This window comes from Schistocerca nitens, chromosome 2, assembly GCF_023898315.1.
Source record: "Schistocerca nitens isolate TAMUIC-IGC-003100 chromosome 2, iqSchNite1.1, whole genome shotgun sequence".
Lineage (NCBI taxonomy): Eukaryota > Metazoa > Arthropoda > Insecta > Orthoptera > Acrididae > Schistocerca > Schistocerca nitens.
In genome coordinates, this window is record NC_064615.1 from 303572328 (window position 1) to 303593534 (window position 21207).

A 21207-nucleotide genomic window follows, 5' to 3' on the forward strand; every position below is an offset into this window, starting at 1 on the left:
GCAGAGAGGGGAAAGGACAGAGCCTTGGGGCACGCCGGCAGAGGAATAGAAAGTACGGGAGTTGGAATTGTGGATAGTCACATAGGAGGGATGATGGGAGAGGAAGGAAGCAACGAGACGGACGAAGTTGATGGGGAGAGCATAGGTCTGGAGTTTGAAGAGGAGCCCGGGATGCCAGACACGGTCATAGGCGTTCTGGAAATCAAGGAAAACAAAAATAGCTGAGCGATGGGAGTTAAGTTGGAGGGAAAGAAGATTGGTAAGGTTAAGGAGCTGGTCGTCAGCGGAGAAGGAAGCTGGCTGAGTGAGAGGCTGGCGCTTAATTACGCTATCGGGGGCGCCTCTATTGGCCGCTGGAACCACGTGTTCCACTGTGGCGCCCTCACATTAAAAGCGCCACAGCTTACGGTGCGACGGTGCAGAGACGTCTAGGGGTCTTCAGCGTCCATGACGTCTGGCGCGGATTCAAATTCCGCAGTGCGTGGTACCAGAGAGAGGTTTGCCGTTAACCATTGCAGTTAGATAGTGCTATAAGTTACACACAGAACGTGCAATTGCATGCGAGTCGAACGCAGGTTATACTACACAACTGATACACCCCGAGAGAACAACGGAAGAAAATGGTTAAATGTGCGATAAATGACCTGCAGCAACAACTCCCTCTCTCTAGAATGCATCATCAGTCTGCCATTAAATCATATCTCGTTACAGCCCCATCTCAACCGGTCATTCTATCCACTCTCTGTCGTCCTTTAACGCAGATGCAAGTCAATTTAGCAGCAAATGGTTCTCTTTTCCAGGAAAGCATCAAAGACAGCAGTCAACTTGCATGTACTAACATTACCTCAATAGACATACAGTAGAATGTTGTTCAAAAAACCATACAGCAACTGTTTGTATGGTATTTGTTAGCTGACACCGCAAGATTGTGACTGGTGGGGGATACAGAAAAGCACATTGTAAATACTGCTTGTTAGAGTTCAAAACTCCTTAACAGTCCTGCACGTGTTCAAACTCGCGATCCAGTCTGTAGCTGTATATTGCAACCACCCCAGCTCTTAATACAACGCTCTTTAGGTAAGGACACTTTATTAAATTCTATAAGGTGGTTGCCGATAACTCTGGGGCCACAAATATATAAATTTATTAATCCAAATTTGGCCAAAACATTCTGTTCCAGCCGCTGTCGACGAAAAATGATTGTTTCCCTGGTTCCTGGCGCTTCAATGTCAACTTTTTTTGGTAATCATCTTACTACCACATAATCGTTCCCATGTACAAGAATTTTCCTGCACCACGCAGAAGACATGCAAGTACTCCCTCAAACCCCCCCCCACCCCCCACCCCCCACTTTTGATCTATTTTTCCTCAAGTTATAAGTAGTTTCCGTCGTTTTTCATAATTTGATCGATTTTATGTCATTTCGGTCCATGCGATCCTGACATTACTTCTCGCCACGTATTCTAAAATTGCTTGTAAATGTAGTACAGTTTTCAACACCCCATCCTCCCACTGGTGGATCCTACTCCAGATATAGAACAAATCTCCAGACGTAACACGTGGTGGATCCAACTTGGAACCCTATCCTGGATTTGGCGTATTGTTGATCGCCTCTGAACATTGCTCCGCATGTAATGTATGACAGATCCACAATCAAACACTACCTCACGTCTACTTTTGGTCGTGGGAACCATCCGCAACACATGCACAAAAAAAAAACAGACATACAGAAAACTGAGTAAACGCACTGCAACTGTATAGTATGTGGTTGGAGGTGACTGGATGCATTCAGCTATAGTGCTTTACTACACTGTCCGACCAGAAAAGTAGTGGATTTGCAGGGAGAATGTACGCCTTGTGATGGAAATATATTTCTTACATTGGAATATTGACGGCATTGCATTCCACACGACTAATAGGTCGGAAACCACCTGGCTTCAACATCATAGTGTATTTAAGTGCAGAACCGTGTAGCCTTAGGAGTGCATTTGTTTATGTTTTACAGTCATTTCTCTCTTCCCAATAAATACTTTTTCGGAACTGAACCCAGACGCTAGAACAATACTTTAGAATTGATAGCGCAGTGCCGGCCGCGGTGGTCTAGCGGTTCTGGCGCTGCAGTCCGGAACCGCGGGACTGCTACGGTCGCAGGTTCGAATCCTGCCTCGGGCATGGATGTGTGTGATGTCCTTAGGTTAGTTAGGTTTAAGTAGTTCTAAGTTCTAGGGGACTTATGACCTAAGATGTTGAGTCCCATAGTGCTCAGAGCCATTTGAACCATTTTGATAGCGCAGTAGATTTATGGAAAATGCTTCAAACTCAGTCTGTCTGGAGCTCCAGACAATTTGCTCTTAACTGTCTGTCACAACACTCTCATATCTACTATATCAACATGTGCGCATCTGGAGAGAACTTGTGCACTTGGATGGGTGCCATGAGTAAGATTGCTGAGGAACAGTCGTGCTGAACAGCTGTTAAGGGCTCAGCTCGCTCTGACCCTTCACGAGACGTGGAATGTAGTATGTATAGTAGCGTCCTACCTCTGGTCAGCTGCAAATTAAGTCGGTGACAGTGTTGGAGGGAGGGTTGGTCAAAGACAATGCGGTGAGACCTTTCAATCTCTAACTTTATCCTAAGAATGCGAGAATGCTCTGTGACTCCCATCAGCATAGGGAAAGATGGGTAATCGTAATCGTAAAATGCGCACTATGATAAAAGTGATAAAAATATGTAGACAACACAACTGCATCGGAATACGACGCTGTCTGGTATACTTTAGTATACGTGGTGGTCCATTGATCGTGACCGGGCCAAATATCTCATGAAATAAGTGCCAAACGAAAAAACTATAAAGAACGAAATATTGTCTAGCTTGAAGGGGGAAACCAGATGGCGCTATGGTTGGCCCGCTAGATGGCGCTGCCATAGGTCAAACGGATATCAACTACGTTTTTTTAAAACAGGATCCCCCATTTTTTACTACAAATTCATGTAATACGTAAAGAAATATGAATGTTTTAGTTGGACCACTTTTTTCGCTTTGTGCCAGATGGCACTGTAACAGTCACAAACATATGGCTCATAATTTCAGACGAAAAGTTGGTAGCAGGTAGGTTTTTTAAATTAAAATACAGAACGTAGGTACGTTTGAGCATTTTATTTCGGTTGTTCCAATGTGATACATCTACCTTTGTGAACTTATCATTTCTGAGAACGCTTGCTGTTAAGCGTGATTACCTGTAAATACCACATTAATGCATTAAATACTCAAAATGATGTCCGTCAACCTCAATGCATTTGGCAATATGTGTAACGACATTCCTCTCAACAGCGAGTAGTTCGCCTTCCGTAATGGTCGCACATGCATTGACAATGCGCTGACGCATGTTGTCAGGTATTGTCGGTGGATCACGATAGCAAATACCCTTCAACTTTCCCCACAGAAAGAAACCCGGAGACGTCAGATCCGATGAACGTGCGGGCCATTGTGCTTCGACGACCAATCCACGTGTCATGAAATATGCTATTCAATACTGCTTCAACCGCACGCGAGCTATGTGCCGGACATCCATCATGCTGGAAGTACATCGCCATTCTGTCATGCAGTGAAACATCTTGTAGTAACATCGGTAGACCATTACGTAGGAAGTCAGCATACATTGCGCCATTTAGATTGCCATCGATAAAATGGGGCCTATTATCCTTCCTCCCATAATGCCGCACCATGCATTAACCCGCCAAGGTCGCTGATGTTCCACTTGTCGCAGCCATCGTGGATTTTCCGTTGCCCAATAGTGCATATTATGCCGGTATACGTTATCGCTGTTGGTGAATGACGCTTCGTAGCAAAACAGAACGCGTGCAAAAAATCTGTCATCGTCCCGTAATTTCTCTTGCGCCCAATGGCAGAACTGTACACGACGTTCAAAGTCGTCGCCATGCAATTCCTGGGGCATAGAAATATGGTACGGGTGCAATCGATGTCGATGTAGCATTCTCAACACCGACGTTTTTGAGATTCCCGATTCTCGCGCACTTTGTCTGCTACTGTTGTGCGGATTAGCCACGACAGCAGATAAAACACCTACCTGGGCATAAACATTTGTTGGAGGGCGTGGTTGACCTTTCACATGTAGCTGAACACTTCCTGTTTCCTTAAATAACGTAACTATCCAGCGAACGGTCCGGACACTTGGGTGATGTCGTCCAGGATACCGAGCAGCATGCACAGCACACGCCCGTTGGGCATTTTGATCACAATAACCATACATCAACACGATATCGACCTTTTCCGCAATTGGTAAACGGCCCATTTTAACACAGATAATGTATCACGAAGCAAATACCGTCCGCACTGGTGGAGTTTTTCGTGATACCACGTACTTATACGTTTGTGAGTATTACAGCGCCATCCATCACAAAGCGAAAAAAGTGGTCCAACTAAAACATTCATATTTCTTTACGTACTACACGAATATGTAATAAAAAATGGGGGTTCCTATTTAAAAAAACGCAGTTGATATCCGTTTGACCTACGGCAGCGCCATCTAGCGGGCCAACCATAGCGCCATCTGGTTTCCCCCTTCACGCTAGACGAGTTTCGTTCTTTGTAGTTTTTTCGTTTGATGCTTATTTCGTGAGATATTTGGCCCGGTCACTATCAATGGACCACCCTGTATATGTGTTCGAGAATTAACAATGAATGGACGTACTGGACAGTCATTTATCCATATTCACAATCTCATAAAGTCGTGGAGGAGTTATTTAGTAATGATACAGAAATTGCGAAGCATGCTGCTGTGTCATTAGTCGGCATTGAAATTCCGAAAAAACTATAAAAATTGCTAAAATTGATCACACTATCAACTGTGATGCTTATTTCAGTACATTGTCCCATACTGACGGTGTCTTTTCCATCCCATCCATCCACTGGGGGTATGCTGTTGATTACCATGTAACGGTTGACTGACATCACTTGTTTCAGATGGAGAGAGAGTCTTGGTGGGAGCAACACCTTCCAGGAATGGCCTGCATGAAACAGTGATCGCGTACTTGCCTGCAATGTGAGGAATCAATCGAAATAGAACATCAAGACATCTGCTAGCCCATCACTGTGGAAGGTGAGTTTAATGTAGATGTTGTCAGTTACCGTTAGGCAGCTGTTTGGAATCGCCCCACAATACCGCACACTGTTCCAGTTTCTGTATGTTTTGATGTCTTTCACATTTTTTTGCCAATAAGAAACACTGCCTCTGTCTTTTATTTCAATCGTCCTATGTGTTGTGAGAGCAGCAGTAGCATAACTTACACCACGCAACATGTGCAACATCTGGATTCCAGTCACAGTTAATGGACCGAGACGTGTTAATGTCTGTTTAGCACCTGACACAGACACTGACGTCATGGTACAAAAACAAAATGTATAGTTGTGTACACAACTGCAGTCATACACTGCTTTGATATCTTACAGCAAAAAAAGCAAATGTATCAAATAACAACAACACAGGGACTCTCTCTTTTGACTGATAGTCTGTGGGATATGGTCCTCCAACAGCACAGATGTTGAAACTTAACACTTCCAGAATGAAATTTTCACTCTGCAGCAGAGTATGCAGTGATATGAAACTTCCTGGCAGATTAAAACGGTGTGGTGGACCAAGACTCGACCTCGGAACCTTTGCCTTTCATGGGCAAGTGCTCTACCAGCTGAGCTACCCAAGCGCGACGCACGACCCATCCCCACAGTTTCGATTCCGCCAGTAACTCGTCTCCTACTTTCCAAACTTCACAGAAGCTCTCCTGCAAAACTTGAGAGCTTCTGTGAAGTTGCTGAGGTCATCAGTCCCTAGACTTACACACTACTTAAACTAACTTATGCTAAGAACAACACACACACCCATGCGCTAGGGAGGACTTGAACCTCCGGCGGGAGAGGCCGCTCAATCCGTGACATGGCGCCTCAAACCACGCGGCCACTCAGCGTGGCCATCACTTTGTACATGTCCTAATTTCCTTTATCGTATTCCAATGATTACTGCGCCAGAAATACGACAGTGTAATTTTGACCGAGCCTTCACTGACAGAACAGTGTCTCTCCCCCCCCCCCCCCTCTCGTTATTTTAGTAACTTCCAATAGAGTAAAACTACGAACTATAAAAACTTTGCTGACATTGACTGTTAGAGAACTCAATAAGATTTAACTGTATGTCCCTCTTCTGATATATGGTGGAACAAATACCGTCTGCAAGCTGACATCGACCATATGTGGTGATCCTCTTAAATATAAATGTATTGGTCCACTGGAGCAGACGACCAGTGATCGAAGTCACTTCCACAGATGTGTGTAAAATCTTGTTGCCTGTACTGGAGGAAGACCATTTGTTTTTTCTGTAACACATCGAAGCAGTGCATGACTACAGTTACTCACACAACCATACATTTTTTTTTCTACCATGACTTGAAGTCAGAGTCCAGTGTTAAACCGCCATTAATATGTTTCGATCTATTGGCTCCCACAAAAAGCTGGGCATCGCTTGGTGTACACTATGCTGCTCTCACAACACACAGTATGGATGAAATAAAAGACAGAGGCGGCGTTTCTTATTGACAAAAATGAGGAAGATATCACAACATACGAAACTGGATGAGACTGTAACATTGTGGAGCGTTTCCAAATAGCTGTTTGAAGATGATTAGCTCTACATTTAACCTCATCTTCCACAGAGACGTGGTAGCAGGGGTCTCAAGTTACATTTCGAAGAGATCAAGAGAATTTATTTCTCATATTGCACCCATGTTCGTGATCACTATTTCGTTGCTGGCCGTCCCTGGAAGGTGTTACTCCCACCAAGACTCTCCTAATCTCAAACAAGTGATGTCAGTCAATCATTATGTGGCAATCAACAGAGTACCAGTGGATGGATGGGTGGAAATGACAACGTCAGTAGGGGGCAATGCACTGTAATAAGCTCCATTGTTGGTAGTGTAATCAATTTTAGCAATTTTACCATCTTTTCTGTATTTTCAGCGACAAACAATACCCAATTTCTATATCATCGCTAAACTACTCCTCCACTGCCTTGTGAGTACCATGTACTAGATTTCGAATAGATGTCTGTGCAGTACGTCCATTCATTACTCATTCTCAGACATATAGACAAAATTATGCCAGACACCGTACTATAGCGATGCAGTTAGGTTATATGCATGTTTCTAGTACTTCGATCATGGTGTGGAATCTACGATTATGGTTGGTCATCTTTCCCTTATCGGTGTATAGTAGATATGGGAGTGTTTCGGTGATATAACAGACTGATAAGAATAAACGTGTGGTTTATACATGATGGAGCTCCAGATGTATGGAGTTTGAAGCATTGCTATCAATTCTGTGCTATCAATTCTGAAGTATTGTTCTAGTGTCAACAAAGTATTGGCAAGAGAGAAATGATTATAGAACATAAACGCGCACTCCTAAGGCTAAATGGCTCTGCACTTAAAAATGCTATAATGATTGAGTCATGTGGTTTCCGAAATATTAGTCATGTGTAGTGCTATGCTCTTAATACTCTAATGCAGGACATGTAAGTCAAACATCTGATGAACATCCACCCTGCAAGTTTTTTATTTAACTCACTATGATAACGAACTTTAACATGATAATACTACTTCCTTCTACACCCAGAGTAGACTTGAATTAGTGTTTGAGTGTGGATCCACCATGTGTTATATCTGGAGCAATGTTTGGAGGCAGATCCCCAATACACTACGTCCTGGATAGGATTCAAAGTTGGATCCACCACGTATTCAAGTTATGTGCAGAATGGTGTCTAGGGGTGGACCCATGATGCATCACATCTGAGATAGAGATAGGATTGGAAGGTGGGTCCATCACACCTTATGTCCAGAAATGTGTTCTATATCCGAATGTGAATCCACCAGCAGGAGGACTGGTTCATGGGAGCCATCCATGACACAGACATGCAGAAAATATAGCAAATGCAATGAAACTGTAAAATACGTGGTTGGAAGTGAATGGATACATTCGAGTACAGTGCTATTCTATACCATCAGACTAATGTGCTGTTCTATCTCATACATAAGAAAGACACTCATGAAGGACTCTCTTGCCCCAGTCAATGGACATCTAGCAAACAAAATAGTGTGAGTGGGATGATCATGTGCCATTATCAAGGATCCTTAGAGTATAAAAGGAGGTGAGATAGACACAGTGGGACTCCTAGAATGGTTGTTATTACTGGAGAATCTAGAAAATCTTGTTACAAATACTAATAGTATAAATTATATCGAAGATGTTATGTTCTTTAGCAGGATGAATTTAAATGTGCTTACATGGCTGCAGAACCGTTTTGCGAAGAGTATTTCACTATTTGCAGGGCTGTAGGACTGTCGAAAATAATGTACAAGTGGTTGAAAGCGAGATGTCACGATTGGTAATATGGGTCCAGAGTCTCTATTTGTGTGTGTATGTGTGAGTGTGTGTGTGTGTGTGTGTGTGTGTGTGTGTGGAGCTTTCAGCAGGTGATAGCTGTAGTTTGGATGAATAAATTGCTAACTGATCATCTATAAATAAAGATCTCAGTTAGACACACTGTGTACACAGTGTACATAGAGTAGGGAAAATCCTATGACCCAATATGTTACTTGCAATCAACACACTGTCAACTGATGAATAACTTATTACTGGGGTAATAAAAATAAATGCCTGATAGGTGTAGTTTGTAGATGGCCTCACAAGGTTATGGGTACATATCTGAGTTATAAGGTACAAACAGAAATAACAAAGCACATCTGCTAAGTAATAAGAACATATACTCGTGGAAAAAATCTGAGCAGCAACAGAAATCAACTCTACACACGTCAAATTCATGTTGCAGACCCCTACACAATGGAGTGGATATCAAATGAACATGTAGAACTGTTTCCAGACACTAACTCTGCATCTAGTGCAGCACTATGTGAGTCTGCAGACAAACTCTCTGATGGGTCAGACAAGTACTTGAAATTGTTTCCAGAGTTCAAGTTTTCAATACATCAATTATCTGCACCAGTCGTTGAGTCTCATATAGGTACAAAGCGACAGATACTAGACTTTTCATGATCGTCCTATTTAAAATGCATGCGTTTTGGAGGACAAGTCCTAGGCTTTTTTAGTATGTTGATGTATAAATATTCCAACAGAAAATCAAACAACATGTGGGTTTGTCAGCAATATGACAATACACACATGTAAAACTGTCAAAAAAAGAAAAATGGCATAAAATCAGTAAAATTCGAGGAAAATTCTTAACGGTTCAAAATCTGCAGATGTAGAGGTAATTTCGGGAGTACCGCAAGGAAGCGTGATAGGACCTTTATTGTTTACAATATACATAAATGACTTAGTTGACAACATCGGTAGCTCCGTGAGGCTATTTGCAGATGACACGGTTGTCTACAAGAAAGTAGCAACATCAGAAGACTCGTACGTACTCCAGGAAGACCTGCAGAGGATTAATGAATGGTGCGACAGCTGGCAGCTTTCCCTAAACGTAGATAAATGTAATATAATGCGCATACATAGGGGCAGAAATCCATTCCAGTACGATTATGCCATAGGTGGTAAATCATTGGAAGCGGTAACGACCGTAAAATACTTAGGAGTTACTATCCGGAGCGATCTGAAGTGGAATGATCACATAAAACAAATAGTGGGAAAAGCAGGCGCCAGGTTGAGATTCATAGGAAGAATTCTAAGAAAATGTGACTCATCGACGAAAGAAGTAGCTTACAAAACGCTTGTTCGTCCGATTCTTGAGTGTTGCTCATCAGTATGGGACCCTTACCAGGTTGGATTAATAGAAGAGATAGACATGATCCACCGAAAAGCAGCGCGATTCGTCATGGGGACATTTAGTCAGCGCGAGAGCGTTACGGAGATGCTGAACAAGCTCCAGTGGCGGACACTTCAAGAAAGGCGTTACGCAATACGGAGAGGTTTATTATCGAAATTACGAGAGAGCACATTCTGGGAAGAGATGGGCAACATATTACTACCGCCCACATATATCTCGCGTAATGATCACAACGAAAAGATCCGAGAAATTAGAGCAAATACGGAGACTTACAAGCAGTCGTTCTTCCCACGCACAATTCGTGAATGGAACAGGGAAGGGGGGATCAGATAGTGGTACAATAAGTACCCTCCGCCACACACCGTAAGGTGGCTCGCGGAGTATAGATGTAGATGTAGATGTAGAACCTAGTATAATCATGAAAAATTGGTGTGAAATACTTAAAAATTGAGGGAAATATTATGAAATATGTATAATCGCGATAACCTGGTAAAATTACAGAAACTGATTCAGAATACATAAAATTAGAGAAAAAAATACAATGAAATGAGTACTGAGCGAAATCAACAAAAATTGCATGTTCTGGAGGAGGAGAGTGGACTGATGCTACATACACACGCATTAACAGTCGAAAGAGGTGGAGGCATTCTAGAAACATGATGTCAAGGTGAAACAGCAATATTATCCTCCACATGAGCAATTCAACATGATATCGGACCATGACTTCATGACTTCTGGTCACTGATCATGGTCTTTATTTCTTAATAAGATGTCACTGTTTCTTTATATGCATTTTCGGCTGCCGACGATAATTTTATAGGACTGTTGTGAAGATACCATAATTTCTGATCTGTAATCGAGTTTGAACTTCGTAAACAGCAGGTGTCGTACACCACCAGAAACCTATGTAGTGTTTGTATTACAAAGACATGATGTATTCTTTGGTGCACAAGGTAGTTGTTTTATCACCTTACAATTTGTTGCCATAGTTTATAGGAGAGAAATTTGCAGGGAGCATGCGTGCTATGCACTGGAAATATATTTCTTACATTGGAATATTAATTCCACACGGTTAAGGGGGTCTACACACTGGAAATATATTTCTTACATTGGAATATTAATTCCACACGGTTAAGGGGGTCTACTATCATAGCATGTTTAAGAACAGAACTGTGTAGCCTGTGGAATGTGTATATGTTCTACAAACACTTCTGTCTTGCCAATACCTTCTTGGTACTAACCCCAGACACTAGATCAATACTTCAGAAGTGATAGCACAGTTGATTTAAGTAATATGCTTCAAACTCCTTCAATCTGGAGCTCCATCATGCATAATCCACATGTTTCTTCTTATCAGTCTGTTATATCACAACACTCCCATATCTACTATACACCAATAAGGGGTACTAAACTTCTCAAAATGCACAGATCTGGAGAAATCATGTGCACTTGAATGGGTGCTGTGAATAAGATTGGTGCAGAACAGTATTCACTGAACAGCAGTTACAGACCCAGATCGCTCTGTTTCTTCACAATACACAGGGTGCATGGGTGTACCTCCCATTTCTGGTCAGTTGCAAATTAAATCAATAACAGTATTGCAGGGCAGGTTGGTCAGTGACAATGTCAGGAGATCTTTCAAGCTCCAACTTTATCCTATGAATGCCATAATACTCTGTGACTCACAACCATATAATGAAAGATGGCTAGTTGTAATTCTACATTCTGCACTATCATCGAGGTGCTGGAAACATGTATACAACCTAACTGCATCAGTACAGGTCGCTGTCTGGTATACTTTGGTGTATATCTCCGAGTTTTAGTAATGAATCGACTTACTGTACAGTCATCTATCCAATTCGCAATCTAGTGCGTGGTATTTGCAAAGTAGTGGAGGGGTAGTTTAGTGATGATACAGAAATTGGGAAGCATGCAGCCTTGTCATTGTTTGGCGTTGAAATTACCTACAAGCATGCAAAGGGACTCTCATAATCAATTTAATTACTCTATCAATTCGATGCAAAGGGACTCTCATAATCAATTTAATTACTCTATCAATTCGATATCAATGACATGCCACCAGGTGTGTGGAAGCAAGGGCGGATATGATTCAAGAGTTGAAGTAGCAATCAGAAGTGTTTTCATTGTGGCGAGTTCTTTAAACAGTGTTTCAGTCTCCCACCCACACAAGAGGAGATGATCATCATAGTAAAATCAGCTATACTATCGAATTTATAAAGTGATTCATAGCATAAACGTGATATATACAACTTCTCTGTGCTGTTGCCTTGAGAGAATTTGTATGTGATGAGACATTTGTTTACTTTAAGAGATATCGAAAGTGAGGAGGCATCTTGAGACAGAGGTAGAGGATGCTCTTAGCACTCTGTCATAAGCCAAAAACGAGTTAATTTTCTAGTCCTGCGATGCACGATGTGTCAGATAAGACCAGATATTTTTCTACCTGACGAGAAAATACTTAGAGGTAATAGAACCTGTGCCACAGTGTTGTACAGGATTTTCACAACAAGTAACGATACTTTAACAATGTGAAAACGCATCTATTGTGCGATTTCTTCTATCTTCGAAAATAACTCGCATAAAAGGGAGCAATTTAAATTTCACATTAGAAATTAGAGGTTTATGAATAAAGAACATCCCCATTTCAGATTTTGTGAACGGAGGAGTCTGTGACAGGAGTAGAGCTGGAGTTAGTTCATGTCACACCCATTGTGCCACAGTCAGCAATAAGGGCTGTCGGAAGTAGAGGCTTAAGAGATCTGTCACTAGCCACAGTTTCCCAGCTGGCCAGATCTTCAAGTACACAATACACTTGGTAGATAGTGCTGAACTAGGCTGGAGGTGACTGGTCAGTTTTCTTTTTAGTCTTGAGACACGTTCAGGTAAGTTAATGAACATGAAAGACATAAAAATATCGTGCAATACAATTCCCATGTTTCTGTTGGCTGGGATATGACTTGAGACTCGTAAATAGGTATAAGTGTGTTTCATTCCCAAATGATGTTGCTACAAGAGTACTATGTACAGGGGGAAGGATGTTCCGGGTGCAGTGGGACAAGTCGGTTGCTAATCTAATGTTATTATCACCCATCCTTATGTCCCTCCCAACAGTAACTTTTCTCTTGTAGATTGGCAGGAGGCTACTTCCTTGTACTTCAGTGATAGCTTGATGTCATATCATTATTATCCATCCTTCCCATAGAGAGCTATTGGCTAGACTGGCTAGAGCAACTCTCTCTAGTGTTAGACTAATAGCGAAAATGTCCACTCCACATCCAGCTGGTATTCACTTGTAGATCGGCAGGAGGATTCTCCCCTGTACTTCAGTGATAGCTTGCTATCCTATTGTTATTACTACCTTTCTATCCCTTTTAGGGCTATTGGATAGACTGGCTGCAGCAACTCTCGAATGCTAGGCTAATAGCGAAAATATCCACTCTGCCTCTAGCAGTTATTGCTGAAACTAGGTAGAGGTATTGTCTAGTGTTCAATCAGCGGCAACCTGAATTGTTTAAATAGACAGTATTCTGCACTGTGTACAAAACAATAAAGACTTACATCCATCCTATCCAGCAGCCCTTCACAGACTGAATTTTTTCCCACCAGTTTCCAGATGGAGGATGGGAAGAGAGGGGAGAGGAGTGAAAGGGAGTGGGGGATGCCCAGCAGCGTTTTCTGGTGGTGGTGTTATGAACTAGGTCAGTTGGTTTCCGAATCTCTAGGTGAACACCCAAAATTTGATATTGCCCCCAATATATTTGAGTTTCCCACTATTTTCAGGGGTAGGGGTGGAGGGGGAGTGGATGGGAGGGGAAGGGGCATGTGGCAGCTGAGGAAAACCCGTAACATCATCAGTGCTAATTAATTGAGCAATTTCATTTATTTTCAGAATTAATAGGATTCTAATTTGATATCAAAATTGCGTCAGAAACAGCTTTGTCGCACTACTTGCATCACGCTGCTGAGTCTGGAGACCATATTGAACACTTGATTTAGCTTGTCACCATATCATAATGAATATGCCAGAATTGTCATGACTTCATTTTTCCTTTACTGCACCCACACTGCATTCTGATTGCTTACAGCACGATAGTTTTACCTGTTGACAGGAAGTGGAACTATTATTTTTTCAGCATACTACAGGAGTATACTGATTAATTAAAATACCTATGATGTTTCAGCATCATGCGATGTATACAGTCCATTGCAGCTCTCAGAACACTGTTAATTCAATTATAACCACACAGTACTTCCACACCAAAGGTATAGCATTTCTTATTTTTGTAACTGTCTTTTTCAATACAGGAACACAGAAAAATTTATCACTTATTGAAGAATAAATAATTCACTAAACAATATACCACTCTTCAGTTCATGTCATTTCACTTCAATTTTGATCATACTATTATACCAATATCTCAACTCCTTTCTCTGTCATACAAAATTTTTCAAATTCCACATGTTGTCCAGAGATGATGCCATGTCTGTCCAACAATATTATAGGACAGTATGTCTTTTTGCACATGCTGTGCAAACCATAGTACTAACACAAAGAGGAGAAATAGATATATACACATACTATGAAACTGATGTGTATGATTGGATACAGAGTCAAGTAGATCTCTGTAGCAGATATGCAATAAATAATAGCAACTGCAGTTTTATATCCACAAAAGAGATCAACTATCAGTTTGTAACACTCATTAACATTCATCAACTGAGCTACATACATATTTGATTGCATACATAATAAACCAGTGAAAGGCAATTTAACTGGACACTTAATGAAGTCAGCTTGATTCATAAACCAAAGCAAGTACATGATCATCACTGCAGTAAGTGTTTTGAATATACACATGCATCACTTACAATGTTTACATTAAAAAAATTGTGAAGTTTAATTGTTAATTATAATTAGCTATTCAATATTAACATATTTTTGTCAATAATTTAAATATGGTTAGAGACACGTGTATTCAGATTGCAGTAGTGAAATGAGCAAGTCATTTCCTGTAAGGGTAAGCTGCCTTATATGTGGGTGCACACTAATTATTTAAGACATGGAGAGCAAAGATTAAAATTGATCATGGCGATTAAAATATATATTTATTCAACTGTGATTTGTGGGAAAATTACTAGACACGGAATCAGATATAAAATGTCGTTTTATTCGGATTTCTGATGTGATTCTGACGACACATCCAGTTTTGAGGTTGAATTTTTGTATGAAAAGTTATATGTAAGGCTGGTGATTGCTCAGACTTGTTAAGCGACATAGATGATTGGGATTTCCACAGTAGGTTGCCTGTGGGCATCATGCTCATTCATATGTGCTGGAATGGAACTGAAGAGGCAGTACCAATGATGGTCTCGGCAGTGATCGAGTCGCACATTTTTGGAACATCGAAGATTTTTTTTTGTGACGATGGTCATGACACTATTCCATGCAGTAACTCAGTGGAGAGTTAGAACAGTCCACAGTGGTCAGCACTCTGATTTATTCTACCAGAAACACTGTAGAACTTGCATCTTTCACATGTTAAGCAGGTTTCGACTTAGAGTGATCTTATAATGTGTCGAACTGTAACTCAGTCTCTTTGGTAGGAACTCTGCTTATTTCAGCGCTGATTGACACATGGAATCATTCTATCATGTGACTATTCATCTTGCGTATTTTGTGTTGATCCAAAATTTAAACAACGTTGAGCTGTTAGTGTATGCTGCGTTTTAATAATGTAGTGAGTTTGACGTCCACTGTATTGGGTCTCAAGCTATTTAAATCCACTTAATGTCACTGTTGAGATTTATCACCAGTCTGCATTCAGTGTGTGGAAGAATAATAAACTATTATTATTGAACTTGAAAATTTATAGTTCAGAACATCATTTACACTATTGCACTTATATTCAACCTAACATTGTTTAATCTGATTCATAGCTCAGGAAAAATTTGTTGGTAGAGTTGCGAACATCCCCTACCACAATGCAGAGACAGAGCCAAACAACAATTGTTTCAAAATATTTGACCATAAAAGTTGCAGTTCTTTCAGTGAAGTTGTGCCATAAATTTCTTATCTTCTCAATTCTATTTAGTACCTCTTCATTAGTTATACAATCTTCCTCTCTCATCCTCAGAATTTTCCTGCAGCACTACATTTCAAAGGAAAGCTTCTATTCTCCTCTTTGCTGTAATGTGTATCATCCTTTTGTCACCTCTGTACAATGCTACACTCTGTATAAATTCGTTCAGAAAAGACTTCCAAAGATTTAAATTTACATTTGAAGTTAACACACTTCCCTTTTCCAGATACGCTTTTCTTGATATTGCCAGTCTGCATTTCATATCCTCTCTACTCTGGACATCAAGAGGTACTCTGCTGCCCAAAAATCACAGCTCAACTACTACCTCTAGTGTCTCATTTCCTAACGTAATTCAATCAGCATTATTGAATTTAATTTGACTGGGCCTACATTCCATTGCCCTCGTTTTAGTTTTGGTGATATTCATATTATAATTATTTTTTGTGCACTACCCACTCCATTCAATTACTCTTGTAAGTCCTTTGTTGTCTCTGACAAAATCACAACACCATCAGCAAAGTGCGAAGTTTCTTCTTCCTAAATCTTAATTCTCTTTCCAAATTTATCCTTGGCTTTCTTTTCTGCTTGCTCAGTGAACAGATTCAGCAACATTGGAGGTAGACTAAATCCCTGTCTCACTCCCTTCCATGTTCCTCAACTCTTTATAACTGTTGTCTGGTTTCTTTACAAGTAGTAGATGACCATATAATTAAAAACAGTGTTTTCTTTTTTGCTATTATTTGTGTGTAATGCATTAGCCTGGAATCAGGAGGTACATGTATGTATTGGTACTACTACTCGCCATCACGTCACGTCACAGCAAGTCAGAATATTCCGCAATGCATTTCAGATCGTGACATTCACACTGGCCGTCAACGGACCGTGGTGTCACGTCAGTGTTTCTTGGGAAGAACTTTACGACAAAAGTTTCGTCTGCTAACATCGTAAGTTAACCTATTTTTGCCGCTCTCACACACATGTTATAGTAGTGGATTTTGTGCTTCTTTTTCTACTTAATCGTTATTTGATAATTGTGATTTGTTGTCCTGGTAAACTGCAAATGTTCCAAAGCGATTTGGATACTATTTTCCATTGGGTATTCTGCTACAGGCTGGGCCAGATATCTGAAAACGAAAAATTATTTAAGTTTTACGACAACAGGACAGAACTCACACCCATACTGTTTATAAAGAAGAATATAAGTTGATGAAGCAATTTTTATAATACCGCTTTGAGCGAAAACAGTCAGAATTAACAAGGGAGGAAAAGGCAATTGTTTATGACGTTATTCGTTACATAAGGAAAAAACATCATGTTTAAGGCTCTCTATTCCTGAATAAATATTGTTTGATTTGTTTGTATGTATATATTTTCGCTAGCACATAAATCTCAAAGTTTTGAAATCTTGTTTCCCTTTTCAGCACTTTACAACCCAAAAATGATCAAGAACATACGTTATGAAGTTTGATTTGAACATTAATAATTTTTTTCGTTGTTTGTTCCCAATACTATACTCCGACTTTTTCTAACGTGGATGATAACTTATAACCTCACATTCACAGTTTCGGTATTGAACTAAGGGAATTGTCGTGACGTCACGTGATGGACAGTGTGAATACATTCTGGCATGGCTTGACATGACATGACGGACGGTGTGAATGGCCTGTAGTGTGGTGCCACCTGCATGCAGTAGACCTACCGTCTCACAGGGCACTGTGAAAGTAGATCGTTTATATGTGTATAATAAACAGATGCCGGTATTTAGATAAAAATGGTTGCGGGCCTATTCACTGTGTAATACTGTGGTACAGAAATTGTTTGTCGTAGACCACCAACATATTTAGTTAAATACAAAAGAACATGACATTGTATCTCTCTTTCTCGCAAGAATTATGTTATCTCTCTAGGCAATTTTTCACGCTAAAGTTTCAAACAATAACACTAATAAAGCAGTCCGATGGACAGCGTCACGCATGTCGGTGTCAATGACCTTGTGACAAAGTATGAATCTGACATTGCTACCATCTAACGACAAACTCCTGAGGTCAGAAACGGGGATCCTTACACTCTATGAAGAAAATCTGTATTTACCACATATCGCGGTCTTCGCGCATCAGGTTTTGTCAACAGCTTGATGTGGCGCTTTCGCTTGGAAATCGATTAGCCGTCTTCTTTTTTTTTTAATCTAGAAAAATTGGAGTCTCGAAGCTACAGTCGAGTTACCGTATAATCGATTACTGCATAAAGTACTGACGTATGATAATGCCGCACGTTGCGAAGTGGTGTTCATTTGTTTACTGTGACGTTCGAGTTTTCTGTTTCTATGAAGATAAGTAATTGCCACGATGGCTGATGCCGGTGTAAATATTGGGAAAACGGAAATGGAAGCCAGTGACAAGCAGCTCGAGGTATTTGTCGCGTAATGAGTAACATCTTATAAAAAAACATAAAAACTATTCATCAATCGCCTCAGTAAACACATCGCAGTTTTATAAAATAATGTACCAAGAAATGTTAAGTCTTTGGAAGAATTCTTTTTATTTACTGTTGTCACCTTAGGCACAATTGTCACTACTTCTGGTAAAAATAATATCATGTTAATTTCAGGAACCTACACAGGCAGTGACAGATATTGAATTCCAGGCGTCCCAGGTTATTGAACGCCTCGAGGAAGCTGTGGAGAAAGCAGAAAAAGGAAGAAGTGAAAGCAATGGACAGGCCTGGGAAAATTCATATGGGTTTTTACCATTCCCACGGAAGCCAAAGGATGAAATAATAAATATTTTGGAGGTATTCGCTACACCTTTCATTTTGATTGTTAGGTACTTGTAATGATGCCACGAATACGTACCTTGTCTTCCCACCGACACATTAGTGTTTCTTTCCATGCAAGTAATTGTAACAATTGTGAAGAAATGTTATTTCAGTTAATAAGCCATCTTGTTGAATGTTGGTGCACCTCTCTTGTATACCTTTTACTCATGTTTTCAAAATAATAATATATAGGTCTTGCAGACAACCTCTTCCTTCAACAAAACCTTGTATTAAGGTAATCCTCCGGTATTTGTTGTTCAGCATACTAGTATCTATATGAACACCGATTCTTAGTTGTACCAATATTCTCGGAGTCATAAATACACCAGTGGAATTTATAAATTTTTGGAATGTCCTTTATACACCTTTACAACATACATTGTCACTGTATTTGTTTCTCTCCAACATCTTTTGGTTACGCCCAGCATGTTAAGGGCTGATTGAAGCTCAGAGGAGGGCATGATTCTGTATTATTATTATTATTATTATTATTATTATTATTACACACATAAATAAAATGAAGAAAATTCTGTATTCATCCATACATCCAAAGAAATATAAACTGCAGTGATTTATTGTGGGTTAACATAGTGCTGCTTTTGTTTTGAAAACCCAATGTCTTGAGATTTACATACACAGAAATGCAGTGATGGTGGTCTGTTTTCATTAAATCATTTGTTTGTGAACACCATTGCACTTACACATATCGGAAATTGTGGATTTTCAATCTTCATATCCACTTGACAGTGTAATTTTAGAAAATGACAAAGGCTGCTGTACACACACAAGAATACGATTGATATGTTTTACAATTTTTTGTGTATTTGCATCTATTGATGTACCGATAATTTTATTTTAAACAATAGATGTAAACACAATACACTACACATGTAATATGCCGTTTCCCACAACTACATCTATACTGTGCAAACCACTGTGACGTGCATGGCAGAGGGTACATCGCACTGTACTAGTTATCAGGGCTTCCTCCCATTCGACTCATGTATGCAGTGTGGGAAGAATGACTGTTCGAATGCCTCTGTTAATAGACTTTCTCGGGATAGTTTACTTCTGTCTTAAAGAGTATGCCATTTCAGTTCCTTTGGCATCTCTGTGACACACTACCATGGATTAAACAAACCTGTGACCATTCATGCTGCTCTCCTCTATGTTGTTGTGGTCTTCAGTCCTGAGACTGGTTTGATGCAGCTCTCCATGCTACTCTATCCTGTGCAAGCTTCTTCATCTCCCAGTACCTACTGCAACCTACATCCTTCTGAATCTGCTTAGTGTATTGATCTCTTGGTCTCCCTCTACGATTTTTACCCTCCATGCTGCCCTCCAATGCCAAATTTGTGATCCCTTGATGCCTCAAAACATGTCCTACCAACCGATCCCTTCTTCTAGTCAAGTTGTGCCACAAACTTCTCTTCTCCCCAATCCTATTCAATACCTCCTCATTAGTTACGTGATCTACCCACCTTATCTTCAGCATTCTTCTGTAGCACCACATTTCGAAAGCTTCTATTCTCTTCTTGTCCAAACTAGTTATCGTCCATGTCTCACTTCCATACATGGCTACACTCCATACAAATACTTTCAGAAACGACTTCCTGACACCTAAATCTATACTCGATGTTAACAAATTTCTCTTCTTCAGAAACGATTTCCTTGCCATTGCCAGTCTACATTTTATGTCCTCTCTACTTCGACCATCATCGGTTATTTTACTCCCTAAATAGCAAAACTCCTTTACTACTTTAAGTATCTCATTTCCTAATCTAATTCCCTCAGCATCACCCGACTTAATTTGACTACAATCCATTATCCTCGTTTTGCTTTTGTTGATGTTCATCTTATATCCTCCTTTCAAGACACTGTCCATTCCGTTCAACTGCTCTTCCAAGTCCTTTGCTGTCTCTGACAGAATTACAATGTCATCGGCGAACCTCAAAGTTTTTACTTCTTCTCCATGAATTTTAATACCTACTCCGAATTTTTCTTTTGTTTCCTTTACTGCTTGCTCAATATACAGATTGAATAACATCGGGGAGAGGCTACAACCCTTTCTCACTCCTTTCCCAACCACTGCTTCCCTTTCATGCCCCTCGACTCTTATAACTGCCATCTGGTTTCTGTACAAATTGTAAATAGCCTTTCGCTCCCTGTATTTTACCCCTGCCACCTTCAGAATTTGAAAGAGAGTATTCCAGTCAACATTGTCAAAAGCTTTCTCTAAGTCTACAAATGCCAGAAACGTAGGTTTGCCTTTTCTTAATCTTTCTTCCAAGATAAGTCGTAAGGTCAGTATTGCCTCACGTGTTCCAACATTTCTACGGAATCCAAACTGATCTTCTCCGAGGTCGGCTTCTACCAGTTTTTCCATTCGTCTGTAAAGAATTCGCGTTAGTATTTTGCAGCTGTGACTTATTAAACTGATA

General features: G+C 40.4%; 1 protein-coding gene across 1 annotated transcript in view; it reads left to right on the top strand.

Moving 5' to 3' along the window:
- Positions 1–18214: 18214 nt before the first annotated feature.
- Positions 18215–21207, top strand: part of LOC126236066 (pyridoxal-dependent decarboxylase domain-containing protein 1) — an 84153-nt gene continuing 81160 nt past the window's right edge. Inside the window, exons 1-2 of the mRNA XM_049945117.1 lie at positions 18215–18360; positions 18560–18742. Coding sequence (XP_049801074.1) covers positions 18298–18360; positions 18560–18742 — 246 coding nt within the window. The 5' untranslated portion in view covers positions 18215–18297. The remainder of the gene's footprint in view (positions 18361–18559; positions 18743–21207) is intronic.